The sequence below is a fragment of the Microchirus variegatus genome (genome assembly GCF_963457635.1).
Source record: "Microchirus variegatus genome assembly, chromosome: 17".
NCBI classification, from domain to species: Eukaryota; Metazoa; Chordata; class Actinopteri; order Pleuronectiformes; family Soleidae; genus Microchirus; species Microchirus variegatus.
The window spans coordinates 4,067,464-4,094,611 of record NC_139818.1 but is presented as its reverse complement, the minus strand read 5'-3'; the positions used below and the strand labels follow the sequence as shown (position 1 = coordinate 4,094,611).

Below are 27,148 nucleotides of genomic sequence, written 5' to 3'. Positions count from 1 at the left end.
TGTTAACCACTGGTCACCTAAATGATACCCAACTTGACAAAGTTTTTGACAAATTTGTTTTTAACTGTACAGGAAGTGATTTAACGCTGCCACAGTACATATTAAAATATATCTGTTGACAATGCTACAATGAAGAAACTTGTATGTGTGTGTACCTTTGCTTTGTTTATGATTATACCCTTTAATATGGAGTTATTCGTAATGAAAAACAAATCGTGTTGCGATCTTTAGCGTGTATGCAGTATGTGAGGTATTTGAAATAAACATACTTTGAAAACACTGACTCCTGTCATGTTGGCAATCGGCCGCTTGGTGGCGCCTGTCCTCTTTGTTACAACGTAGACCTGTGCTGTTTGTGTCCATCCCTATGCCTTGTAGATCTATATCACACTTCCTTTCCTGACCCAATTACCCGGCAAGGCTGTCGCACGCCTTTAGTTTGTGGCCGTTGTGCAGCAAAACTGGAATTTACAACGTCTCCGAGCAGACAGACACACCACAGTGTAACTTTAACACGGCCATAGGTGAGTCTACGTCTTCGTTATACTGAATTTTGGGGAAATTATTTGTTGTGAATTCGTTTTGGCCGGTTACGCACGCGGGGAGGCCTGGTGTACTCGTAGACTGTGAGTTAGCTTTAGCTAAGCAACAACGTGCCCTGCCTGTTTTATGAGGTTAATTCAAGTCAGTGGTTGATTGACAGTCAGCAGACTGTTACATGCACCAATATTATGTGGATTTCAAAAGGTACTTTTGAAACGAATTACTTAAATTTGCCAAGAAGCGTTTAGGAGCTAACCCATCTGTCGGAGCTTGCTAACAGTGTGAGCTAATGTCTGGTGTCGTATCCTAGCGCGCTGAGACCGAGGGTGCTTAATTTACCGGCGACCGACGGTTAAAGAAAGCTAAATCATATAAATATAAACTATTTTGTTATTTTGATGTCAGTGCAGCCACACTCATAACAAATGCAGAAGGAAAGAGGGATACATCTGACATGATACAAGCCAACGGGAGTTCATCACAGTTTATAATATTGCAGTCATTTCACATCCTATGTAACACTGATCTATCATACCACATCATATTACCAGCAGTGTTTAACCCTATAAACCAGTAGTAATTATTATGTGAAGTAGAAATCACCTATTTTACTGAAAAGTCTTTTATAGTTTTGTGTTCATGAACATAAATAATATATTCTTTTGAATAAAAGAGTTGTCATCCATGTGGTTAGTTATAGGAGTCAAAATAGTTTGTACGCATCATGATTAAGTGTACTTGTATGGTGTATGTGAAGTGTTTTTTTCCCCCTAAAACATCCCATTTTCTGTCTTTGCAGCTTGACAAATCAATACAACCATGTCCCGTTTCTTTGCCACCGGGTCTGACAGTGAGTCAGAGGAGTCATCGTCTGCCGACGAGATCACCCCAAAAGCATCCGGGGCAACTTTCAAGCAGTCAGTGCAACTTTACTTACATCCCATCAACGTACTCTAACTGTAGCGTTAGAGCGAAGTCTCACAAACATGTATTGTCTTCACAGGTCGTTGCTACTTAGTGATGATGAGGAGGACACTAAGAGAGTGGTGCGCAGTGCCAAAGACAAGAGGTTGGTGTCATGCAGCAAGCCTTTAAAAACAAAACTATGCAGATGTTTTCAGATTTTGCATTTGAATGCATTCATTTTTCAATCACAGATTTGAGGAGTTGACTAACCTCATTAAAACCATCCGCAATGCCATGAAGATCCGTGACATGGCTAAATGTCTGGAGGAGTTTGAGCAGTTATGTCGAGCCTTCATCAAAAGCAAGAACATTGTGGATAAAGAAGGTGTTCCTCCTTTCTACATCCGGCTTCTGGCTGACCTGGAGGACTATCTGAACCAGGTCAGTGCCACAATTATCAAGACTACTATACTAAATTTTAGGGGTGTAACAGTACCTGTGTCTGTCGCAAACTGTCTGGTACAGGACTTTCGGGAGGAATACATACGTGTTCTAAATTCATTTTTGGTAAACGCGTGGCTATTTCAAAATATGTAAGCGGCAACCACGCTACTGCAGATGGAAAGGGATTCCACTGCATGCATGTTGCGTCGCGTGATGGCCAGACAGCAGAAACATTTAGTGGAATCCCCGGGTAATGTTGGCACAGATGGAAGACAATGTTCAGTTGAAATCGGCTGTGCTGTATGGAAGCAAATGTGTGCCATTATCCAAATTAAAATGCATTAACAGAAATGCTTTTTCATTTTCAAAATGGAGCTCTATTTTATGACTCATAAATAAAATGAATAAACAATATTTCAAAATGAATTTTCAAATTCAAGACTGCTCATTCTTAATAAAAATTATAAAGAAAATGATAACTGAGCTGCAACTAACTATTATTTTCGTAATCGTTTAATCTGTAGATTATTTTCTCGATTAATTGATGAATCGTTTGGTCCATTAAATGTCAGAAAATGTAAAATAAAAAAAAAGATTCAGTTTTAAAGATTTCTCTGTTATGTGGAGCAAAGAAACAAAGGAAATATTAACATTTAAGAAGCTAAAACAATCAGAAATCTTGTTTTAATAATGAAAAAAGCTTCAAACCGATTATCAAAATAGTTGGCAATTAATTTAGTAATCGATTAATCATCGATTCATCGTTTCAGCTCTACTTCCAATCATGCTGAGCATAGGTATGTAAAGTATAGATGTCTTACGGCGGAGTGTCAAATGACAGTATTGGCCAGCAGCGCGGGCGACACATCTACCTTTTATATATCTATGGTCTGTACTATGCGTGATGTCGCCAGACTGCCGACGACTGATTGACCAGAGGCCGTCACAGAAAAAAACAAGTCTTACACAACTGTAGATCAGTTAAAACTAACGTAACAATCCCAAAAACGCGGGTTAATCTCCAACAATTACCGGGGGAAACATCTAAAATCTCAATAAAGAGTCTGGTGTGTTTAGGGACAGCACCGCTGACTGTGACCGGCTGCATAGACGCTGCAGCTGTGTGTGTTTGTGTCACACAGTCTTCGCTCCAGAGAACTCCGACACAAGGATTGAGCCAAACAATAATGCTGAACTGTAGATCGGTTAAAACTACTTTAACAATCCAAAAAACGTGGGTTAATCTCCGACAATTACCAGGGAAATGTCTGACATTTCAATATTTAACAGCGAAGTCTGGTTCGTGATGGTCCTCCACTCATTTGTGTGAGTGTGTGTAGAAGAGCCAGAAGAAGGGGAGTGGCCAGTGACGTCACTATCCTGCGCCCATATGTATTGCGAATTCATTTGAATTATGAAACACTTTTTTCGGCGAACATTATAATGAAAAAGCATTTCTCTGCTTGTTTTGTCTTTTATTTAAGGCACAGAATAAGCAGTCTAGTAGTTGTCAATTAAAATGGATTTTGGAATATTGATTATTAATTGTATTTATGAGTCAAAAAATGCAGCTGCATTTTGAAAATGAAAAATCATTTAATTTTGAAATTTGACATTTCAAATTGAATTTTGTTACCTTTTTGCTGGAGGATGTTTTGAAAATTAAATCTTAAATGTTTTTAATTAAGTCACAGAATGAGCAGTCTTGAATTTGAAAATGCATTCTGAAATATTGATTATTCATTTTATTTATGAGTAACAAAATGCAGCTCCATTTTGAAAATGAAAAAGCATTTCTGTTAATGCATTTTAATTTGGATAATGGCACAAATTCCATAGTGCTGCTGGTAATGCATCAACCATGATAACTAATTTAAAATGGCATCATCAAAATATGGATATCACTGGTATAAGACTCGGCTTGAATACTATTCACTCGAGACTTGACTCGGACTTCGTCTCTTTGACTTGTGATGACTTGTGTGATGATGTTACCAAAACCGTAGCAAAGGGATCCGTTAGCTCATTCGCTCAGATTAGCTCATTTTGGTAACAACAAAATGATTGCTGGACTCCGTCTGTAGTAGGGCTGTAATCTATCAAAGAAACTCTTGGTCGACTAAAGCACTGAAACTTCGACTAAAAATCGATTAATCAACGATTATTAGACTAAAACATTGAAATATGCTAGTAATTCTGATGTTCATACTCAAAACGGACGGAGCAACCTTTGCTTAGCGTTTTTAAATGATATGCCATGTTTGTTGTAGAGCTGTGAAAAGCAAACTGTTGCTTGCAAAGTTTGCATTCCACTTTTTTACCTCATCTACCTTTGAAAAATGCTGCCACACTGCTGATGTCTTTGACATGGATGTGACAGGAGGACGGACTGTAGCCTCAAATGAAAAGTTTAAAATTCACGTCTAATTAATGGCAACGCTAATCTGTCTGTCGCTCATGAGCCACGGAGCGACAACAACACACTGGGCTGGACTAAACCAAAATAGTGGAAAACAAGGGGGGTGTTCTCTGAAGACAGGCTGTTACCTGTGAAACACGGGTGCTCTAAAACACCCCTACTAGACTTGGTACTTTCCTCCTAATGAAATTCACCATAAAATAATAATAATAAATAAATAAAAATTAGTCGACCAATCACAATTTTGGTCGAGCCAGAGCGTGTCGACCAATTAGTCGACCAGTCGACTTTGACTTTACAGCCCTAGTCTGTAGTGAACAAGGCACTTAATTTAGTTCTGTAGATGATGCACAGCTTACTGGGTACAATGCGACTCCCGCAGAGAGGGAAAAAACATAGCCGAGCAATCGTATTCAGCGCAACAGGCTCTCCTCCCTCTCTCTCTTCAACATCAAAACAATAACACGGCGCACACACACTTGTTGATTCACTCTGACGTCGCACGCACGCACAATACACTAACTTCCATACACCTTACACCACACACACATGCACAGCCCCACACACACCAGACACCCCAGAGACTCATTCACTTCCGTGAGGGAAAAAAAATAGTCAACAGTCGGCAGAAGAGTTGATGAAGAGGCCCATGCCACAAATATTTTTTAAAATGTTTTTTAATCACGTTAATCTCTTCTTTACGGATGTCCCCGGTACCAGGGGCATCCCGGCAGCGGAGAATCCCCAGATTCCAACAGTACCATTTTTATCACTCTACGACCATGGATTCACGGATCCAGCCCCAAAATAAGAGTAAAACAACAACTGACTTTCAAGAAATACAAGCAGAAATGTTGTTATTTTACCTTTGCTGTTTATCAAAACAAGCTAAGAAGCAAAACCACTTCTCATGAAGAACTACACTTCCCAGCATGCTTTGGGGACAAATCCCGGTCTGATTGATCATTCCAGAGCAACATTAGATCGTTCTGATTAGAGAAGGGCGAATGTCCGCACAAATGCGGCATACGTGCTAACAGCACTGTGACTGATGGGTCTGATTTACTTATTTTTTATTATCTGAAGCAGAGAAACATCAAGTTCAGTGTTGTATTGCTCACAAATTCTTACTGCTTACTGTTTTTTCATGTTTACTTACAGCATATTATATGGACCTGATTTTTATTTCTACCGTGTCGCACCAGACATGAAGTCCCACACAGACTCAAAGTAAAACACTTCCGCCCCGCTTTCAATAAAATAAAACACAATACGAAGGTCATATAGCCTGTCACAACCTAACATCAACATTACGTCGTGACCGGTGCTGCCAGGTCAACAGTCAATTAATCAGAGCGTCTCGGAGAGTCATAATGTACGACGAGAGACTGATTGTTGAAGTGGAGAAACATAAAATCATTTATGAAACCAGATTAACAGTTCTTCCACGTCGGAGAATGAAAAGAAGCTGTGTTGTTGTTTCCTTTATACACACAGTCTATCGCGGGATCTCGCATCCGTTTGAGATTATCGCGTGATCTTGCGTGAATACCGCTGCCTCCCAAGGCACCGCTCCGCAGCTGTAACATGTCCAGTGAAAATGCTAACTAACAGACAGACAAGCAAACACTCCTGTGTGTGTGCTTTTCAAAATGGAATGAGTCCGAGTACAAGCTGGGATTGTTGTACTAACTGAATGTGAAGCTGGAAATGGTTACAGTATTTTTTACGTGCTGCACTATAATTGATATTTATTTCATGGTTATTATTATTATTATTATTACTTTGTATGTGAGAACGTTCACATTCACCTAAGTTTTGTTAGTAGTAGGTGCAGCAATATTGAGAATAATTTTTTAATAATTCTTAGCTGTTTCCATACAGAAAATGTACCGAACTGTAACGTCAAAACCGAGCTACACACTGACTACAAACATGACTTTTGCAAACCGTGACACCCCTGCTATATTTGTAATTAAACTTGGTTGTCATGTTGGTTTCCATAATGATATATGGGTCATATCCCTAGGTAGTTCTGTCTGATGTGTTTAGTGTCCCATTAATGTGATTTTCTTTCCAGCTCTGGGAGGACAAAGAGGGCAAGAAGAAGATGAACAAGAACAACGCAAAAGCCCTCAGTACCCTGCGTCAGAAGATCCGCAAGTACAACAGAGATTATGAAACGGAAATAGCGGCATACAAGGAGGTAGTTCAGAAAAGCCACTTTGAGCAATTTGAATCACAGTCTTCGTTAAAACTTAACTGGTTATGTCATCTGATATGTCGTACTGGGCATAATAGTGTTTTCAATGGTAAATTAAAAATCCTGTTGTCTTTTCTGTGTCTATTAGAACCCACAAGAGTCTGCAGATGAAGAGGATGAGAAGGAGCCAGAAGAATCTGGTAAGTTTCAGAGGAACTTTATAAAACTGGTCATCTTAGGGGTAAAGCAAGAAATCTCATTATTTAAAAACAGACAAAAATAACTAGAATAATCAATTTAGGGATGCACAGATTGCCTTTTTGGGTCCATTTCCGATATTTCAAGAAGTTTGACCTGCCGATACAGATTTTAGCAGCTTCCGATTTCAATTTTTTAAACCACTTTTCAGCATACAGAAAGATATATATTTTTGCATCTTTTCTCTTTAATAGAACATTTTAACATAGAAATACAATCAGTTCACATCCAATATCCAACTTAAAATACAAAACGAATCACTACCTGTATGTGTAGTTTATTTAAGTTCAAACGTATTTCACAACATATTACCTACACACAAATAAGTAAATGAACTAATGACCAAGAGCGCAGACTTCACTCTCTCTCTCTCTCTCTCTCTCTCTCTCTCTCTCTCTCCCTCCCTCGCCCTGTGCCAACAAGGCCTCGCGCTCTCTGCTCACACAGGTTTAAATGACAAACAAATGCTGAGTGCTGATCAAAAGTTTTGTGCAAGTGATTTAAGGTCCTGACTCTTGTCCCAAATACGACAGGCTTCATTCAGTGATTGAAACAAATGTATAAACATTAATAAAACGTTTACATGCAGAGCGCGCTCACTTGCTAAGCAGACAGCAGCACCGCTGCTGCGTGGATGTTGTGTAATCAAATACACCGGTATGGCGGTATATTAAAAATTCATATAGCGAAAAATAAAAACAGGTAATCGGTGTTAACCAGTATACCGCCCAGCCCTACACTCTACCACATGTGCGTGTAACCGCGTGCACTTGTTTTGCTGATGCTGCGCGATGCGGGTGCATTTGACCGGCTTATTAAAATCGGAATATTTCTGTCTGACCGGCCGGTCGCCGATTGCGGCCGCTCACGTGAAAATCGGCCGGTTCCGGTCACTGGCCGATTAATCGGTGCATCCCTAAATCAATTGTCAGTATAGTTGGTAATTCATTCAGTCATCAATTAATAATCGATTCAACCATTGCAGCCCATTAATGTAGGGAATCCTTCAGAGTCCTGCTGAACACCTAGTTGATTGGATAAAGTACAAACTTTTTAATTATGCCTTGTTGAAATAGGCACAGTTTTGTGAATCAAGATTGTACTTGAAAGTTGGAATAGCTTTACAAATCCTGAAAACAGTTTTTGTTTTCTATCAAGATACTAGCTAAAATTTAAAGCAAAAATAATGATTTAAGTGCAAATAATGTGTCTTAGTCATTGTAATTTTGCTTCCAAAGGCTCATCCTCTGAAAGTGAGACAGAGGGAGGTGATGAAGGTATATCAGCCAAGGCCTTCTTGAAGAAAAAGCCTGAGGCTATTCCAGATGCCAGCAAGTTCCGCAAGGGATCCGGGGTAAGAAGATGCAAGATACAAGAATCCCCTTCAGGGAAAATAATATCAAATCTGGTGCATGACAAACATGAAGTTGTGTGTTCATGAACTCCAGTGTGAGGAGATGCCTGAGCAAATGTTTTTTCTCTGATAGGATGAGTCCTCTTCCAGTGACGACGATGAGGATGATGAAGACTGGGGCTCAGACAGCGTAGATAGTGGGAGCGAGAGCTCAGATGAAGGAGAGGGAAAGAGTTCCTCTCTGGCTTTGGTCTTCCTCAAGAAGTAAGTCTCATGTATTACTTTCAAAACTCAAAAACAATGTATCAAGTATTAGCGATGCACCGATCCACTTTTTTCACTTCCGATCCGATCCCGATACCTGAATTTGAATATCTGCCGATACCGATACTATTTTGTTGTTTACAGACTATTATATCACTTTCTAAAATTAAATATATTCATATATACAAATCAAAACAAGTTACTAACACAACATAGCCTACCTGTAGATGATATGAAACTATTTTCTAATCATTTAGAGTTTGACAATAACACAGCAGAATGTAAATGGCTTTGTCCAAATAATAAATTACTATGTAAGGCCACTTTTTTGTCATATATCAATCTTTTGATCTGCCACAATAATGTGATAATGAATTTAAATGAAAATACCTTGAGTTGAGCTTGAAATTAATCAAGCTGCTGTAGAATGGTGTCGAGTTACCTTGGTTACTGTTACTGACTGCGATTCTCATTTATACGTGTTATCAGTGATGGGAATAATGCCGTTATAAATTACGGCGTTACTAACGCAGTTACTTTTTTCAGTAACGAGTACTTTAATTTATCACTCTTCTCATTATTGTACCGTTACTGACAAAAAATCTGTTGCGTTACTATTTGAAGGCAGTTTTACATCAGACCTCTGAGCTGAGCAACAGAGAAATGTCTTGTTCCTCCTTGGTGAGGGTGGGGGCACAAAACAATCGCAAAAGTGATGACGATTGGCTGAGGATGAGTAAAATTCTATGGTAAACCAATCAGAGGTGAAGTTGGGTGGGTGCTTAGTCTGAAAATGTCAGACGAAGTCATTCTGAGGCAGTTAACCTCTTCTTCAGACGCAGCGACAAAAGCGTCATAAAACCACATCTAACTTTAACAGACATACATGCTGCATACCCACAGAAAGGTCAGAAACTCCGCTAAAAGCTCATATAAACCATTCTTATGTTCACGAAACACAGTTAAAACACAGATGGATCAAACAGCAGGAGCGGAAAAAAAACGTCACCGCGCACACATTGAAAAGCGGCACCGGATCGTCAGCGTGATTATGTAAACAAAAAAAAAGTGTTGACTGGACAGCGGAGAATCTACAGATTCCAGTGGTACCATTTTTATCACTCTACGACAAAGATTCACGGATCCAGCCCCAAAATAAGAGCAAAACAACGACTGACTTTCAAGAAATACAAAGCAGAAATGTTGCCTTACCTTTGCTGTTTATCAAAATAAGTTATTTCCACCGGAACAAAACCGCTTCTAATGAAGAACTACACTTCCCAGCATGCTTTGAGAACAAATCCCAATCTGATTGATCATTACAGAGAGACATCACATCGTTCTGATTAGAGAAAGGCGAATGTCCTCCTAAATGCGTCATATGCATTTATGTCCTTTTGACTCGCTAATGAAGTGATTCACACACATTTGGAGACCGGGGTCTGATTCTACCGGTTTAGAGGTTTAAAAAGAGCTGTCAATCACCCTAATGTACCAAGGTAAGCCAGATATTTTTTTTATTTTTTTTCAAAACAAGTTCTTTTTAGACCTGTAGTGACATATAAATAAAATTAAATTGGTTTTTAATAATTTGGTACCTAAGAAATCTCAACTGGCACAGATGATGCCTAGCTGTGCCAAAAGTGAGGACGCCCAGACATCTCTTTAATAAAACATCTGTAATTTCACTCTGCTTCATTTCAGCAGCATCAGACTTTGCATAGCTCATGTCCACATGTTGTTACATGACCTCCATGTGTTTTTAAGCTCCTCCTGCATATTTCAAAGGTGACATTTGCTTTAAAATGCAATATTTTTTTAGGTGAGAGAAAAAAATCCTTCATTTATGCTGTGTTCCATGTACATTTACTCTGACACAGTGGCATCTACAGTGAAACGTACACCTCTGGTGGAATCTCACAAGTGTTATCTGTAGTTTGATATCAAGATAATTCACATAGAGCTTGTCACTGCAGAGATTTACTCTATTTAGTTTTGGCATGTCATTTTCGAGCAGGGACTCCAAAAAGAGGGTCAGGGAAGAAGAGGTTAAAGGGATAGTTCTGAATTTTGAACATAAGACCTATTTTCCAACTCAGCCGGTGTGATGGAGACGTTTTCAAGAAATTTCGTTCAGTTCTTCTAGTTGCCGAGATTGCTGATGCTATGGCTAGCGCAAGTCAATGATACAAGTTAGCATGGCATTAAAAACACTCATACCGACTCCACAGTGCACCCAAAGCAAATCAATTGTAACGGCAGACTATCGATTGTACATCTGTGTTGATAGAATGTTTGAAATAAAACCAACCTTGCAATTTGAAGCCATGCTAACTTGTATCATTGACATTGCCGAGTTAGCATCAGCGAACTCGGCAACTAGAAGAACTGAATGAAATTTCTTGAAAACGTCTCCATACGTCTCCATCACACCGGCTGAGTTGGAAAATAGGTCTTATGTTCAAAATTCCGAACTATCACTTTAAAGTCCGAGGAAGATGAGGATAGCGATCAATGACTTTTCTGATAGGCTGTTTTTTTTTTACCAGCTGTGTTACTGCTGTGTACGTACAGTATATCGACTGTTTTTTCTTTCTAATTTACACTAAAGAGTAAATCTGTTTATTATTTATTGTTGGTACATTGCTTAACGAGCATAATTTAATTTTGCTTAGTTAGTTTGCAATAAATAAGTTCAAAAGTTCCAAAACATATGTTGTTTTTATCAATCTACTCACATAAGCATGGTAATTATATCTACAATAACCCATCACATCTTATTGGATGCTAGTCTCACACAGGAATGTTTAGATGTGTGCACTGTGGATTTCTGCTTGTATTGTATTGAGTGTCCATTTCATTATAGTATTCATTTATCATAAATATTTGAACACGCACACAAGTTCCGTCAAAGAAGGGTGGAGATGGGGTCCAGATTATTTGACACATAAGAGTATTTAAAAATTACTTGAAAGTAACGCAATAGTTAATTTCCAAAGTAACTAGTTTAGAGTAACTTTTAGAATTTGTAACTCTGAATCTACTTAAGTTACTTTCTGGGAGAAGTAACTAGTTTTCTAATTAGTTACTTTTTTAGAGTAACTTGCCCAACACTGCGTGTCTTTGACCCAGCCACCTATTGTCAGCCACAACAGTGTCATGGGTTGATGCAAGTTTTTCAAAACGAATGAAGGATTTTAAAACCATTTATCTACATAATAAGCATCTAACAATTGGTATTCAGATGTTTAATATTGACTGAAAAAAATCCTCCGAGAAGTCTAGAAAAGTATGGAATTTTGAAACTGATTACATTTTAAAAGCTTAAGTAGGTGTAATGCATAGTGTCTTGTGAGTACATTTCAAGTAATTACCTTTTCGACACAATCTTGCAAACTTTATATACTGAACATCATCCTGACACACACTTGTGTCTGTCCTCAGGACCCAGGAGAGTGAGAAGTCCACTGAAAAGAAGGTCAGCAAAAAGAAGAAGCCCAAGAAGAAAGAGCGACTCGAGGAGGAAATTGAGGAAGAAGGAGAGGAGGTTGAGGGAGGCTGGGAGAAGGTGAAGGGAGGTGCCCCCATGGTCAAGGTAAAGAGACTGTGATACTTTTTAGACATTTTTTTGTCATAATTACTTTTGCTGAAACAAGAGACTGAGTCAATATTACTGCAAGCATGGAGAAATATTCTTTGCTTGTGAGCACGATTTACTGCTCTCACAACTTTTGAGATAAATCTGATGCCATACAATTGTTTATGGATATTATTGGATTGAAAATAATGTGTATATCATTTTGTTCAATTCATCAGGAAAAGCCCAAGATGTTTGCCAAAGGCACAGAGATCAATGTACCAGTGGTGGTGAAGAAGCTGAATGAGATCCTGCAAGCAAGAGGCAAAAAGGGCACAGACAGGTAACGGTACATCATTTACCTCAACCTGAAAATGTCATCTTCATCGATTCCTTTTTACCCTTTTAAAATGCAAGAAATTAGAGTTTCTGTGACTGTGAATAAGTGTAGAAAATTACCACTTTTTTTTCGAATTATTGACGCTTGCCCTCACAGAAAACATGGCTGCCAGTAGGTCACTTTAAAAAACAAGATTTTACTCATTTTACCAAAGGATTACCAAATAAAACCTATACTTAGCTGCTTGTGATATCTAAAGAATATGCACTCTGCTTAATGTTGCTATAAGACAGCCTTTTTGACCAGCAGCATGTCCCACTGAGCTAAAAAAAATTGTCATTTTCTCTATGGACTTTGGTGTGGCAGAGTGAGTGGCTTACAAACATTAGTTTCCACTTGGAAAAGGCTATTTTAAACTATAAATGAGACATCACTGGAAATATGAGGTGGCCTGTGGTGGCCACATTCTTAAACGGGTATATATCCTATAACGTAAGCCTTTGGTTAAAACTTTGGTCTCTGTGTCTACATGCGAGTACCTTTACACCTGGCATTAGAATGTGTTTTCTGTGACCAAATGGCTATCGCGTAGTGCTTCACCACCTGCATTTACACTGTGTTCCAAATGATTATGCAAATTTTATTTTTCTCTGATTTTCCAACAGTCAGGATAATTTTCAAGTCATCAACCATTAAACGTATAATCCAAATGCTATTGAATAAGCCTCATATGATAACATAAATAAAAAACTTGAAATGCGCTGTTCCAAATTATTACGCACAACAGAGTTTGAAAACATTTTATAGGTTGTAAAGAACTTTGTAAAGAAATGTGTTGAATTTGCAGCATTAGGAGGTCATATTTACTGATGTCAAAAAAGCTTAACGACTGCGTTAGCTAGAACCCTGTAGTCTGTCTCAGTCAGGTTCCCAGCAGCAGAAAAAGGGCTTGTACAGTGAATTGGGCACTTGACTGTCAAAACCTGATGTGACCTAACTTCAAAAGCTTCAACAATCACTGTAAAGTCAGCAGGAAATTATATTAAAAAAATTATAAACTGTCCATTTAACAGGGCTGCCCAAATTGAACTGCTGCATGCACTGGCAGGCATATCAAATGAGCATAACCTGGGTCAAGGAATCCTGGTCAAGATTAAGTTCAACATAATTGCATCCCTGTATGACTACAACCCCAACTTGGCAGCATTCATGAAGGTAAGTAACTACTTAATTAAACCAAATTTTACTACTTGGAGAAAGATAAATCTGAAGAATTTTAATTCAACAGATGGTTGATGCTGTAAATGAATTAAACATGTGTGAATGCTTAAACATTTTTTGATGAAAAAAAACTCTTGGATTCATCATTATCTTTAGCCTGATATGTGGAAAAAGTGTCTGGAATGTATTGACGAGCTGCTGGACATCCTCTTTGGGAACAACAACATCTTCATTGGAGAGAACATTGCGGAGGACAGTGAGACTCTAAGCATCTCTGACCAGGTATTTTCTTTTACGGTTCTTGTTTTTCATTGCTGATATTTTTAGGGCACAGCTTGTTGTGGTTGGCGAGACCATCAAGCCAAAGCTGAATCTCAATCACATGTATTATCTCCAGGGACTTTGCATAGTAAGACAGAATGCAAAGTTTTCATTTGTGGAAGCGGCGTCATTTGTATATTTTAGATATGAATTACCGTTCAGCCATAACCTGAGCTGTAATATTGTTAGAAGTGCACAATACAAATACAGTTAATATATTTATTTGTGCGTTTGTCAGCCGTTCAGGGTGCGTGGCTGCGTCTTGACACTGATTGAAAGAATGGATGAAGAATTTACCAAGATCATGCAGAACACCGATCCCCATTCACAAGGTGAGCTATTAAGTAAAACACATCGAGTCTTGAACGGTTGAAGTGCCTTGGTAATAGTTTTCATGGCTGATGCCAATACAATGAGGATAAACTGATCTGATGTTGTCTGATACTGCCATTTTAGTCTTTTCGAACAATTGACCTGAAGTTAACTCTGTTGATGCTTTTACCACCTGGCAATAACCAGTCACTAAAAACATTGTCTCATATATTCTTTTCACAAAAAAGAAAAACGTTTTTGTTTTGTTCTTTGTTTTATTTCTTTATCTTAAAATAAGTCCTCACAACTGACATGGTTACTGCAGCTTGGCAGATGTGTTGTTCACATTGGTCACATGGCATCAGCAGTGCAGGTCTCTCTTTACAGCATGTCTAATGCACTTACTGACGCATTTATGTATCCTAAGTTCTTGTCCAATGAATCACATCCCAGGTAAAAGCAAATAATATATTATTGCATAAAGATTTTGAAAGACATTTTGCATCATATGTGGTTGTCAAATATGTGTTCCTCCTTTATTCCTCCCACGTATAGAATATGTTGACAATCTGAAAGACGAGGGAAGAGTTTGTGGCATCATTGACCGGCTGCTAAACTATTTGGAGAACAAGGGCTCCGCAGAGGAAATTTGTCGTGTTTACCTGCGCAGGATCATGCACACCTACTACAAGTTTGACTACAAAGCCCACCGGCGCAGCCTAGGCCTCCAAGGAGAGACCAAGGTGAGAAAATCACAGATGTAATATGTTAAAATAATCCACTGATAACTTAGTAATGGAGGAAGGAGGTCGGAGCCAGCTCAGGATTCAAACAAGGGTCTAATCTTGTACACAAGGAGCCTTCACAGGGCAACATGCAGGTCCTGTTACAAATTGAAGACTCAAATGTCCTATTAGAAAAGCATGGTATTTATCTGTCTTTCTGGGCCTGTTCTCAGTCTGATAATTACTACTTCATGACCTCCTACAGGCAAAGGAGGAAATAAGGGACAGTTTTACTTTTGTAAAACATCACAGATGGTCTCTATGATCTCAGGTCTCAAGTGGGTCATGATAAACAATTACTTTTGAACATTCCTCTATACCAGGGTCTCAAACTCAATTTACCTGGGGGCTGCATGAGTTAGAGTCTGGTTGAGTCTGTGCCGCATCAAGTAAGTAAAAAATAAATAAAAAATAAATGGGGCATGCGCAGTTTTTAAAATTTGAGGTAAAAATTGAGCATTCAGAGGCTTTTTGAAAGACCAATATGGTGACTCATGACGTAAGGGCAAGTAACAAAAAAAAAAACGAAATTAATTATTATTCCAATTCTGTAGCATTGTTTTGTACTCAAACTGTGTTGTTATGGCTGGGACTGTGTTTACTTACATCACTAATGTCAAGGCATTGGAATTATAGAGGGTGCCCCTCATCTGTTGCGGGCCTTTTTTTTTCTTCTCTGCACCACCCTGCTGACTCTGCTCTTCTCTCTCCTGCATTCTGCGCAGCTCCAAGCAGACTCTGCATATCCAATGCAGAATGGATAATTTCTCTATGCGCAGTGATCTCTCCACATCCATATGACACATACATAATGTTCTTTATGACGAGGATCGAGTACAGTCGCTTTGAAATACAGGAGATCCTAGTAGATCTTAGTAAAACGTGTTGACAGATTCTCAAGAGCGCACTTTTCATTGTTTTCACTCTTTTGTCTCATTCTTTCTGTAGAAATGCTTTAGTGCTGTAATTAAGGGAATAACAGATGCATCAGATGAACTGATCTCTTCAGTTAACTGCTCAAAGAGAGAGAGAGATAAGAGTTCTGTTGTGGGGAGTTCATAATCCGAGCTGTGCTGCAACAAAGTTTCGCTTTTGCGCAAAGAGACTTTCCAGCATTTAACAGGTGCTGTTCCACTGTGTCCTCACATCTTGTTGCCATCGTTTTATTGATGTCCCAAACTGATCTTGGACAGACTCTAACCGGTTTAGACAGGCACGTGCTGGCCGCAGTTTTGCGTGCATCATTACAACATAGTTTCGGTGGTTACCGGGGGAAACGGGAGGAAATAATAGTAATTTAAATAAAAATAGTAATAATAGCCTAAAAGTAGGGCGTCTAATTTTATTGCAGCGAGTTTTGACTGATATCTTCTCCCTGGCTGCAGCTCTACGGGTGTGGCAGGCCAGTGCAGCCGCTGACGATGCATGGGCGCACGTTTAAGCGAAAACAGAATCACATATAGGATGCTATAGTAACTTGACAACAGCTGAGACGACGTGATATAGATGTGTGTGCATAACTGCTGTTTTGAATCAGCAGCTGCTACAGTCTGCACCTTTTTTTGCTCCCTCTTTGCGCTGCTCTTCCTTATCGCCACTGCGGGCCGCACTTACATTAAACAGGGTTCGTACGGTCTTGAAAAACCTGGAAAAGTTTTGGAACTTGAAAATGCATTTTCTAGGTCCTTGAAAAGTTGATGAAAAACTAAATTTCCTGTAAAGTTTTGGAAAAGTCATGAAAATATTGTATGGATAATATTTTGGATGTAATGTGCGATTAAATTTAAATTGACACTGGAGTGTCAAGCGGAAACAAGCAGATCACTGGCACCGTGCTTAGCGACCCTCCAGTCCTCACATGGATTTTGAGCTCTATTCAATGACAAAATGCCAGGAGAGTGTAGTTTCAACGAGTGTGATATGATTTAACTCCGTCTATGCAAATAAGTAGTACGGAGACGATCATTCAGTCCTGGCGTGTGGGTTTCGCCGGCTAACACACAAAAGCTAACGGAGAAGCTAAAAACACAAGGCAACACACCTCCGGGCGTTCTTACTCGGAGGTATAAAAAAAAAAAAAGGAGACGTCTATAGGGGACAACCATTCACAAGCAAACGCTACCACACAGTGGCTGCAAGTGTATACTGCAGGCGTGAACCAAAACGTGAACAACAAAAAAGCCCTTACAGAATACAACTCTCTTTTAACCATTACTTAAAACATTACTCGAATAATAATTCAAATCAAGTATGAAAGAAAGTTACAACAGAGTGGCTTTTTAAGGAGAGCTTTAAACTTTGGCTACTGCTGATAATGAAAGACTTGTCGCAACAAACTGCATATGTTTTTTTTTTATTTGACCAAAGTCTTAACAGTGTTGTCGTCTCTGTGCTGTGTAGTCTGAGCAGGACCAGGAGGAGAGTGAGAGCGAGGACAGCGCCATCATTATGGATCGCCTCTGCAAGTTCATCTACGCCAAGGATCGCACAGACCGTATCCGTACCTGTGCCATCCTCTGCCATATCTATCACCACGCTCTGCATTCACGCTGGTACCAGGCTCGGGACCTGATGCTGATGAGCCACCTGCAGGACAACATTCAGCATGCTGACCCACCCGTACAGGTCAGCATGCAGACACAACGCTACACAAGAGAATTTAAAAGAGTTGGGCCCAACTGTGAAACTGACCACTGTTTGTTTTTTTGTTTTTTTTAGATCCTGTACAACAGAACTATGGTCCAACTGGGCATCTGTGCTTTTAGGCAGGGCATGATAAAAGATGCCCACAATGCCCTGTTGGACATCCAGTCTTCTGGCCGTGCCAAAGAGCTGCTCGGTCAGGGTTTGCTCATGAGGAACATGCAGGAAAGGAACGCTGAGCAGGAGAAGATTGAAAAGAGAAGACAAGTAAGTCTCTAAGAAGCGGGAAAGTCACTGCTTCTTAGAGTGACTTTCTTCAATTTATTCTTATTGAATAAATTAGTGCCTTTAATTCTGACACTGGACCTATTCAAGAGGTGGTTTTGTTTAGTAATTGTCATGGCTTTCAAGGGAGGTTAAATAAAAATATGTGGTTTTTTGGTTGTAAGGCTGACTTTTTCAGTATTCTATATTTCCCCCACTCTCCAACTCGGGTGTTTGCATGTCTCTTCCAAGCTCAGGTCCTTCACCAGTGGCTCTGGTAAAGACATATTAGAGCCTGAGGGTTCTGCACCCTCAATGCTCCCATCACCTGTCTTCTCTCGCTCTAGTGTTCATTCTTTTACATTTTTGATACCAACTGGCCACATTTGTCATGTCTGAATGGTATTCGAGTGTCTTCATTGTAGATCTTGGTATGGTGGATAAGTGAGTCAATGTCTCGCTCATTCTTGGCATACAGGTTGATATCCTCCATCTAGAGGAGCTGATTGTTTGTTGCCCCACTTTGGTATTTAATGCCTCTCTTTTATGGGCTTTCACAACAGCAGGGCTCTGTTCCGGTTCCTAAACCCAATTTGAACTGGCCAGTGCATTCAGACCAAACGGGTTCAGAACCGAAAAAGTTGAGAATCAGAGAAAAGAGGGAACCACGAAATACCTGGTTCTTCCCTGTCAACTGTGACATCACCAGTGGGTGTGTCTTAAATTTTAAGAAAGAAAATAGAAAAAGCAGCGACTGACAGTGACCATGGTGCAGTGGTCTGCAGAGGAAACCAAATGATTGGTGGCCATTTGGGCATCAACAGTTTCAAGTAAAACTGGAGACAATGCCTATGCAGAACAAGAGAACAGAGCATCTTCTTTGCATAATCTGCATTTAGGGATGCACCGATTGCCATTTTTGGGGCCATTTCCGATTTTTCAAGAAGTTTGACCTGCCGATACCGATTTTAGCCGATTTCAATTTTTTTAAACCACTTTTCAGCATACAGAAAGATATATATTTTTGCATCTTTTCTCTTTAATAGAACATTTTAACATAGAAATACAATCAGTTCACATCCAATATCCAACTTAAAATACAAAACGAATCACTATAAAACTGAAGTATATATAAAAATACAAAAACAATTGTCATGATACATTTGATCATGCTACCATGGAACATAATAACTTAAAGTGCGACTTTTTGAACAGATAAAATAGAACTAAATAATGCTGTGGAATATTCACACACATCTTAAAAGTGCAGTTTTGTGCAAGTGATTTAAGATCCTGACTCTTGTCCCAAATATGACAGGCTTCGTTCAGTGATTGAAACAAATATATAAACATTAATGAAACATTTACATGCAGAGCGCTCACTCGCAAAGCTGACAACAGCAGCGCAGCACCGCCACAGCGCTGTGGGTGCGCGGATGTTGTGTAATAAATACACCGGCACGGCCGTATATTAAAAATGCATATCATAACGGAAATAAAAAAGGTTTTCAGTGTGAACCGGTATACCCCCAGCCCTACACTCTACTACATGTGCGTGTAGCCGCGTGCACGTGTGTTGCTGATGCTGCACAATGCATTTGACCGGCTTATTAAAATCGGAATATTCTGACTGATCGGCTGATCACGTGAAAATCGGCCGATTCCGATCACTGGCCGATTAATCGGTGCATCCCTATCTGCATTTAATTGGGATGCACCAAAATGAAAATTGTTGGCCGAAACCAATGGCCTGAAAAACCGAAATAAATTATTATGCCAATTCTGTGCCATTTTTATTTATTTTTTTATTAAATCTAATATTATTGTTATAGCTGGGACTGTATGTACTTACCTAACTAAAGTCAAGGCATTGCAATTATCCATCCATCCATTATCTACTGCTTTATCCTATCATAGTGTAGATTAAAATTCATGCTTCAAGGAATCGATGAAAATATTTAGGAGGATCTCATCAAACATATCAGACAAGGATGCATGCCCCTCATCTGTTGCATATAGACTGGCTTTCTTTTTCTTCTGCGTACCGCTCCTGCACTGTGTGCTTCTCCATAGCCAATGCAGACAGTGCTCTCGCCGTAGTGTGGTTTATACTCGCTGTAGTGTGCTGGGTGCGCCAAAAAGGGAGTCATATCCTGTGTATCACATGGGGTGCGTGAGCTCCAAAAAGTGGCGCGGCGCTAGGGCACGCACATCTGAATTTTTTGTCGGCTATGGTGAAACACTTCAATTTCAATGGAAGAATGGCGGAGCAGGTCCGCTTGTACACGCATTTGTGTGACTCTTCTGTCCGAGGGCACAGAGACAGTCAAATGGCCTTAAATTCATGGCAGGAGATTGTAAAAAGACGATGGTTTTTGCCGTAGGACGTGAAAAAAAAAGAGGGATCCCTTTGTGAAGGGCAAAAGGCTAGCCCATAGAAAGAGTGGTGATCCAGGGGGAAAAGACCTCCCGGTGATCTTTATGACGAGGATCGAGTACAGTCGCGATGAAGTGCAGGGGATCTGAGTAGATCTTAGCTAAACGTGTTGACAGACTCTTAAGAGCAGAGCGCACTTTTCATTGTTTTCACTCCATGTTCTCAATATTTGTGTTGAAGACACTTTATTGCTGTAATTAAGGGAATAACAGATGAGGGTGAAGGTTAGTTAATCTGTGCAGCCAAGTTTCGTTTGAAAGAAGACACATCTTGTTGGAACCGTTTTATTGGTGTTCCAAACTGATCTTGGATCGACTCTTAAGTGGCACAGTCATCACAGCATCCTTTCGTGGTTTTGTTTTAGGTGAAAAAAGATGGAAAGTGATGGTGACTAGCCTGGCTGGCTCCCTGGGGAAATCTAAATGCGAGACCCCTCCACTTTGCGAAAGAGCAGCCACTGCTGAAATGTGCTGATGTGACCCTCACCATATAACAGGGAAAGGATATAGATCAGTTTCCACCAGAGATGGAAAGAGTACTAAAATATTCTACTCAAGTAAAAGTACCACTATTTTGATACAATTTTACTCCAGTACTTTTACTTGTCTGAAAATGTACTCAAGTAAAAAAAAGTAGGACATTTACTCAGAGTAAAAGTTACTGTTAGTTTTTTAACAAGGTTGGGGTTCTTTCTTGTGTTGTGCTAAAAGGACAAGGGGACACAAATCATTATTTTTAATTAAAGTCTGATATCAGACTATGTTCAAATGACAAAAAACGTCAAAACAACTCTAAACAAGTCATGCTCCATATTCCTAATGATTCTCTCCACTGCCATGTATGTTGTTATTGATGACTACATATTTAAACTAGAAAAGCACATACACATATACCTCCTGGTGGAGGTTAGTAATCATGATGAACATAGTGGAAGGTGCAACAGATGATATTCCAATTTAATCTATAGTTAGGCCATACTGGAGTAGTGATGAGAGCTGTCTGTTACTACACTGACGAGATATTTACTCACACTTGAACATAAACTTGTTATATTGAAGACTGTATTATGATTATATCACTAACAAATACTGTCAATGAAAAGTAACTAAAGGTAGTCTGAAAAGACTCTAGATATCACTAGTACACGCGCCGTAGCTGGGGAGCTCTGCCAGCTGGGTCTGCACCGCTGGTCTCTGACTTGTCCGTCTCCATCCTTGTGATCATTCACAGCCAGTTTCCGTTGCATGATTTTTATTCAACATTTTTTGTTCTCAGTAACGGATGTGAGTTAAAGGTCCCCTATTGTGAAAAATCAACTTTTTAATCTTTTAGTACTTATATTTGGGACTCAGTGGGCCATACCGGTCCCCAAAATGTGAAAAAACAAGACTCGGTCATGTTTTAGAGGTTCCACTTTGTGTAAGTATAGGCGCTAAAACACGCGATGTTTTAACCTTACTCGCAATGACGACATAGCAACACATTTCACCGTGAATGTTGGCACCCCGCCAGGCAGAGTACTTCACAGCTCCACCGTAGCTCCCCACAAGCTTCACAAGCGCTTTGTCGATCGTGTGTGTAAATTCCTATGCTGGAGGGACACCTTGAACGCACCAGTTACGTGCCTGCGGTTAGTGAGTGGCGTGTGTGGATCGGTGATATGAGGAGCACGTGTTTGAATTTACATACACGCGGCGCATTAATCGTTTTTCTTTGATTTTAATGTTTTTATGATCGCGAGAAGCCAAAATCGTGGTCACTCTATGCATTACGGTGAAACTCGGCAACAACGTGTAAACGGACATTACTATGGGGTATATGGAGCGGGGGTTGTGACGACGGTGCATGACAATAGGTGACAAGTGGTGACAGTATGGCTGTGGATAGTAAGTTAGATCGACACTCCCCTGGAAGCAGTGGATGTGTGTTTATCTGGGTCCCATTCACATGTAAATGACCAGGCACAAAACCGAGTGTTCTGAAAAAGGCTGTTTTGGCAGGGTTATTGAACTGCTATTGTGCTTCATCCTTATATTTTGACTAAAGCATGACACAGACATGTTCATTAGGGCACCAGGACCTAGTTTAACTTGGGTTAATAGGGTATAATATGGGACCTTTAAAACTTAGCGAATTACAGTACTTACTAAAGTAAAAGTACACATTTTAAAGATTACTTGAAAAGTTACACCAAAAACCTACTCAGTTACAGAAACCCGAGTAAATGTAATTTGTTACTTTTCACCGCTGGTGTCCACATTTACAAAGTAAATTATAAATTTTAAGTTTTTCATATATATATATATATATATATATATATATATATATATATAAACACACACACACACAATGTGGTTCTGATGGTCATTACTTTTATCCCTACCCTTCTTGAATAGGTGCCATTCCACATGCACATCAACCTGGAGCTGCTGGAGTGTGTGTACCTGGTGTCAGCCATGTTGCTTGAAATTCCGTACATGGCTGCCCATGAGTTTGACGCACGCCGCAGGATGATCAGCAAGCAGTTCCATCACCAGCTCAGGGTGGGAGAGAGACAGCCTCTACTGGGTATGTGACATCTGAATACCCTGTTAAATTAGTTTCACATAGCACTGACCAAAGTGGTTGACATTGTATCACTGTTTTTCCTCCAGGGCCCCCAGAAAGCATGAGGGAGCATGTGGTAGCTGCCAGCAAGGCCATGAAGATGGGAGACTGGAGGACCTGTCACTCATTCATCATCAATGAGAAGATGAACTGTAAGGTCTGGGACCTATTTCCTGAGACTCAGAGGGTGCGCGAGATGCTTGTCAGGTAAGAAGAAGCATGCATTCTCTTTTATCTCAATATTTTTTTGTCTCATTCACCTGTCATAATTGACATGTAAACTGATAGGATTGTTGTCACATTTTGTTAATTTTATTACATTTTACAGGAAGATCCAAGAGGAGTCACTGAGGACTTACCTGTTCACATACAGCAGTGTGTATGACTCCATCAGGTATGACTCTGTGCCTGTCATTACTGAATCACTTCAACTTGACCTTTTATTCTGTATCCACTGCACCAGAAATAGGGATCGACACGTGCGCACCTTGACAAAAAAAAAACGTTGAAATGTCACAAACGCCTACAGTTCACGACAAACGAGGTTAAGGAAGCTGTGAACGAAAAGTTGTTCTGTCCATGCTCTCTGCAGTCTCAGATGATGGTGCGTGCGTTGAGGACGAGTCACTGGCCCGTTTTTGTGAATGGAATAGCTGGGGGCGGGTTGGTATGTTAGCGCTATGGAGCTTCGGCCACTGTCAGTGTTGCTCAAAGGCTGGTTTGCAGGATGAGGCCAGTCACCTGTAACGTTAGCCTACATGGTGACAACAGCTGTTCTCTCCAGTGGCTGTGCGTGTGTGACCAAGTGTGTGTGTGTGCAGTGCGACCAAGCGTGCACTTATGTTTACAGCGGGGGTGGGGGGCACAACACAAGCACTACACAAATGAAGATGGCATCTCACCCAGTCAAGATCCTGCACCTAACAAGTGCAGATTCAAAAACCTGAGCCGTCTTGCCATCCATCTATCTGCCAGCTACGGCGCCCAAGTTTTTATTTTTTTTTGTCCCTCAAAGCATTGATAATAAAAAATGTATCTCTGCTTTGATTGTCAATATTGGACATTACAGCAGTTTAATATTTTCCAACCCTGTATTTCTGCTGTTACTGCAAAAAGAAAAAAGGCAGACAATTCAACAAAAATTTGACATGTGGTCCTCGACAATCGACTCTCAAAATGTAGTGTAATTCCCATCCCTAACCAGAAGTAGCTTTAATTAGTGTTGCTCCACCTACTAGTGTTATTGCAAACCTGAGCTATCCTCAAAGTTTAAGTGAAAAATGTTCATGTATGAAGTTGGTGTATTTGTGTCCTCCAGCATGCAGACACTGTCTGAGATGTTTGAGTTGGAGATCCCCACAGTTCACAGCATCATCAGTAAGATGATCATCAATGAGGAGTTGATGGTGAGTATCACAGTTTCTCTTCTTAATCCTTATCACAAGCTGTACATGTGCGGTGTTTGTTTCCCAGTTGTTTTTTTCCAGTAAAGGAAATTGTCCTCATCTTCTTCTAACAGGCGTCACTGGACCAACCCACACAGACGGTGGTGATGCACCGCACAGAGCCCACATCCCTGCAGAACATGGCCCTGCAGCTGGCGGAGAAACTGGGTAGCCTGGTGGAGAACAACGAGCGCGTCTTTGACCTCAAACAGGGCGTCTATGGAGGCTACTTCAACAGAGGTAATGGTTAACTGTGTATCCCTGAAGCCCAGCATTGGTCACAGCTTACAGACATGCACAGTGTCAATGACCATGAGAAAAGTAGGGTGGGGTAGGAAAAAAAAGAGAGAAGAGATTGAGACACTGAAAAATATAGCTGAAATAGAAAAGCTTAATGAACTTAAAATAATTGTGTCAAAACTCTGCAACTTGTTCACACTTAATAATACGATTAGATGAAGCAGGCAGCTCCCAGCACTAATGTGTGAGACACTTGGCTGTTTTATTGTATGTTACTTGAAGCAGCAGAAAAGTTAAATGGGGAAAGTGAAGAAGAGACGGATCACAGCAGTAGCCATGAACACTGGACTCTCCAGAGGAGCGGTAGGACTGAGTCACATTAACAAGCGCCAGGACATGCTAGGAGAGAGGAGGACAAATGTGTGTGTGCGTGCGAGCGAGAGTTTTAATTTTAGAGAGGAAGAGAGAGCTAGCCTCACCCTCTGTACCAACAGAGACAAACAAGGATCTCTCATCAGTATTGGGAGTCAAAATCAGACCTGATTTTGTCCAATACCGTTAACACCGCTGTTAACTTAAATATTTAAACATTTTGCCCTGGGTCTGGGTTTCAGTACCCATCCCTAAGCGAAAGGTAGTAATTTTTTTCCAAATTCTATATCACCCCCCCCCCCCCCCCCCCCCCCAAAAAAATCAGATTTTTTCCAAATTCCAATTTCCAAATCAAATTTTTCAGAATTTCTTTTTTACCTTTTACATTTACTGTATGTGTTCTTTTTGTGCCAGTGAATATAATGTCCATTAATTAAATGCAACTTTCCTCTTGAATCTGCTGATTTCTCAATTGTTTCACTTTAGTTAAATCCTAATTAAGTAATCGGCCAATGAATCTTTAAAAAAGCCATGTAATGCTGGCAGACAGCCTTTTTTTTTCTTCACACCGCCCCTGCACTGTTCTTTTCTCCCTCTCCTGCGCCATGTCTCCAAGCGGACTCTCCCTATCCAACTCGGACTGAATATTTTCTCGACAAGCAGCTTTATCCCCACATCCAAATAATGATCTTTATGAGAAGGATCAAGTACAATCGCGATGAAGTGCAGGGGATCCGAGTAGATCTTAGTAAAACATGGTGACACTCTTGAGCAGAGCGCACTTTTCATTCTTTTCACTCCGTGGTCTCAATCTTTGTGTAGAAGACACTTTAACGCTGTAATTTAGGGGATCACAGATGCATCAGATGAGCTGATCTTTTTAGTCAACTGCTCAAAGAGAGAGAATGTTCTCTGGTGTGAAGTGAATGTCACAGGGAGTTCATAATCTGTGCGGTACTTAGCCAAAGTTCACTTTTGCGCAGATACTTTCCAGCATTGAATAGGTGCTGTTCCACAATGTACTCTCTGTGTTTCGGCCGCCGAATTATCTGTGCATCCCTAAATATAACATCATAACCATGGTGGGCACTTGGAGGACCCTGGGCGGGTCAGTGTTTGTGAGGAGATGCACAGGTGGTGCAACAAATGAGCAGTCCCCGGAAACATTTCTCCAGACAAACGTTCCTTCTCCTTACAATGACGGCATTTCTGTCACATTATGTACATTTCCGCGATATTGCATGCTTAACAGTAGATTCCGTTTTTATTGGGCAATTCCAGGATTCCGTTAACACGGAAATCATAGGGCCCTAGGTAGTAATGAATGGCATCCAACACTAAACCGGTTAGAGGGTTCATTAGAAGAGTAAGAGTGCATTGCCCCCGTTACCCTGCTACATATTTGTACGTTTTCTTCCACCTGGTTTAAGTCACATTGGTCACGGTTTGTTGTTTGTTTGCGTTATAGATCAGAAAGGAGGTTACCAACAGAAACAGTCATACCAGAGAGGTAAGTTATGACACTGAGCTCACACAACGTCCTCTGCTCCTTTATTCCTGCTGCTTACTCTGCTGCCGTTTGCTGTTACAGTGTATATATATATTTTTATTATTCATGTTCACAGATCAGAAAGGTGGCTACCAGCAGAATAAGTCAGGCTACCAGAGAGGAGGCTACAGAAACCAGAACCAAGGCAATTACTGAGCTGGAAATGTTTGGATTTAAAAGGATGCTTTAATAAAGTGAATGAATAAAGAGTGTCAGTTTTCCCTTTTTTTTAAGGCTATGGGGCAGGATTTTCAAAAATGCAAAAGCATTTCATCCTGAAGTATTTTCTCCATATTAATCAGAGAACAGATGAAAAGTTGCTGGTGATGTATTTATTTAGTGTCCACATCAGCCAGAGATGTTTGTTTAAACATTGTCTAATACTATCACATTATCTTGTTACTTATTAACTCACAAGTAACTTAAGTCTTAAAAATTAAGTTAAGATGCATTTTGTAATAATGACTCGTCAACACTGAAAAACTACTTTTGAATCATTTATGAACTGCTGCTCCTCAGCAGTTCATAAGGGTAAGTAATTATATACATATAAGCAGTTTATTACTATAAAAAGTAACAAAGTTTAACAAACGTGTCTCTTGCTTTTTACAGCTTGTGACGAGTAGAATGTTGCACCTAATGGT

At 40.0% G+C, this 27,148-nt stretch overlaps 1 protein-coding gene across 1 annotated transcript; it reads left to right on the top strand.

Annotated features, from left to right (window-relative positions):
- The first annotated feature begins 400 nt into the window (after positions 1-400).
- eif3c (eukaryotic translation initiation factor 3, subunit C) lies at positions 401-26,711 on the top strand. The gene is made up of 23 exons (XM_083903949.1): positions 401-524; positions 1,343-1,460; positions 1,547-1,612; positions 1,701-1,890; positions 6,393-6,518; positions 6,664-6,715; positions 8,012-8,127; positions 8,261-8,391; positions 11,836-11,986; positions 12,208-12,311; positions 13,382-13,523; positions 13,686-13,811; positions 14,089-14,182; positions 14,718-14,905; positions 17,348-17,572; positions 17,666-17,857; positions 22,688-22,859; positions 22,946-23,105; positions 23,227-23,292; positions 24,217-24,304; positions 24,418-24,583; positions 26,424-26,465; positions 26,581-26,711. The coding sequence occupies exons 2-23, from the start codon at positions 1,363-1,365 to the stop codon at positions 26,658-26,660; spliced, it is 2,775 nt and encodes a 924-aa protein (XP_083760075.1). The 5' UTR covers positions 401-524; positions 1,343-1,362; the 3' UTR covers positions 26,661-26,711.
- The last annotated feature ends 437 nt before the right edge of the window (positions 26,712-27,148 follow it).

Bases quoted from the DNA above. Each gene is read 5' to 3' on its own strand.
- eif3c (XM_083903949.1), top strand. From the start codon at position 1,363: ATGTCCCGTTTCTTTGCCACCGGGTCTGACAGTGAGTCAGAGGAGTCA. The intron at 1,461-1,546 runs GTCAGTGCAACT...TTGTCTTCACAG, and splicing joins TCCGGGGCAACTTTCAAGCA to GTCGTTGCTACTTAGTGATG. The intron at 17,858-22,687 runs GTAAGTCTCTAA...CTTCTTGAATAG, and splicing joins AGATTGAAAAGAGAAGACAA to GTGCCATTCCACATGCACAT.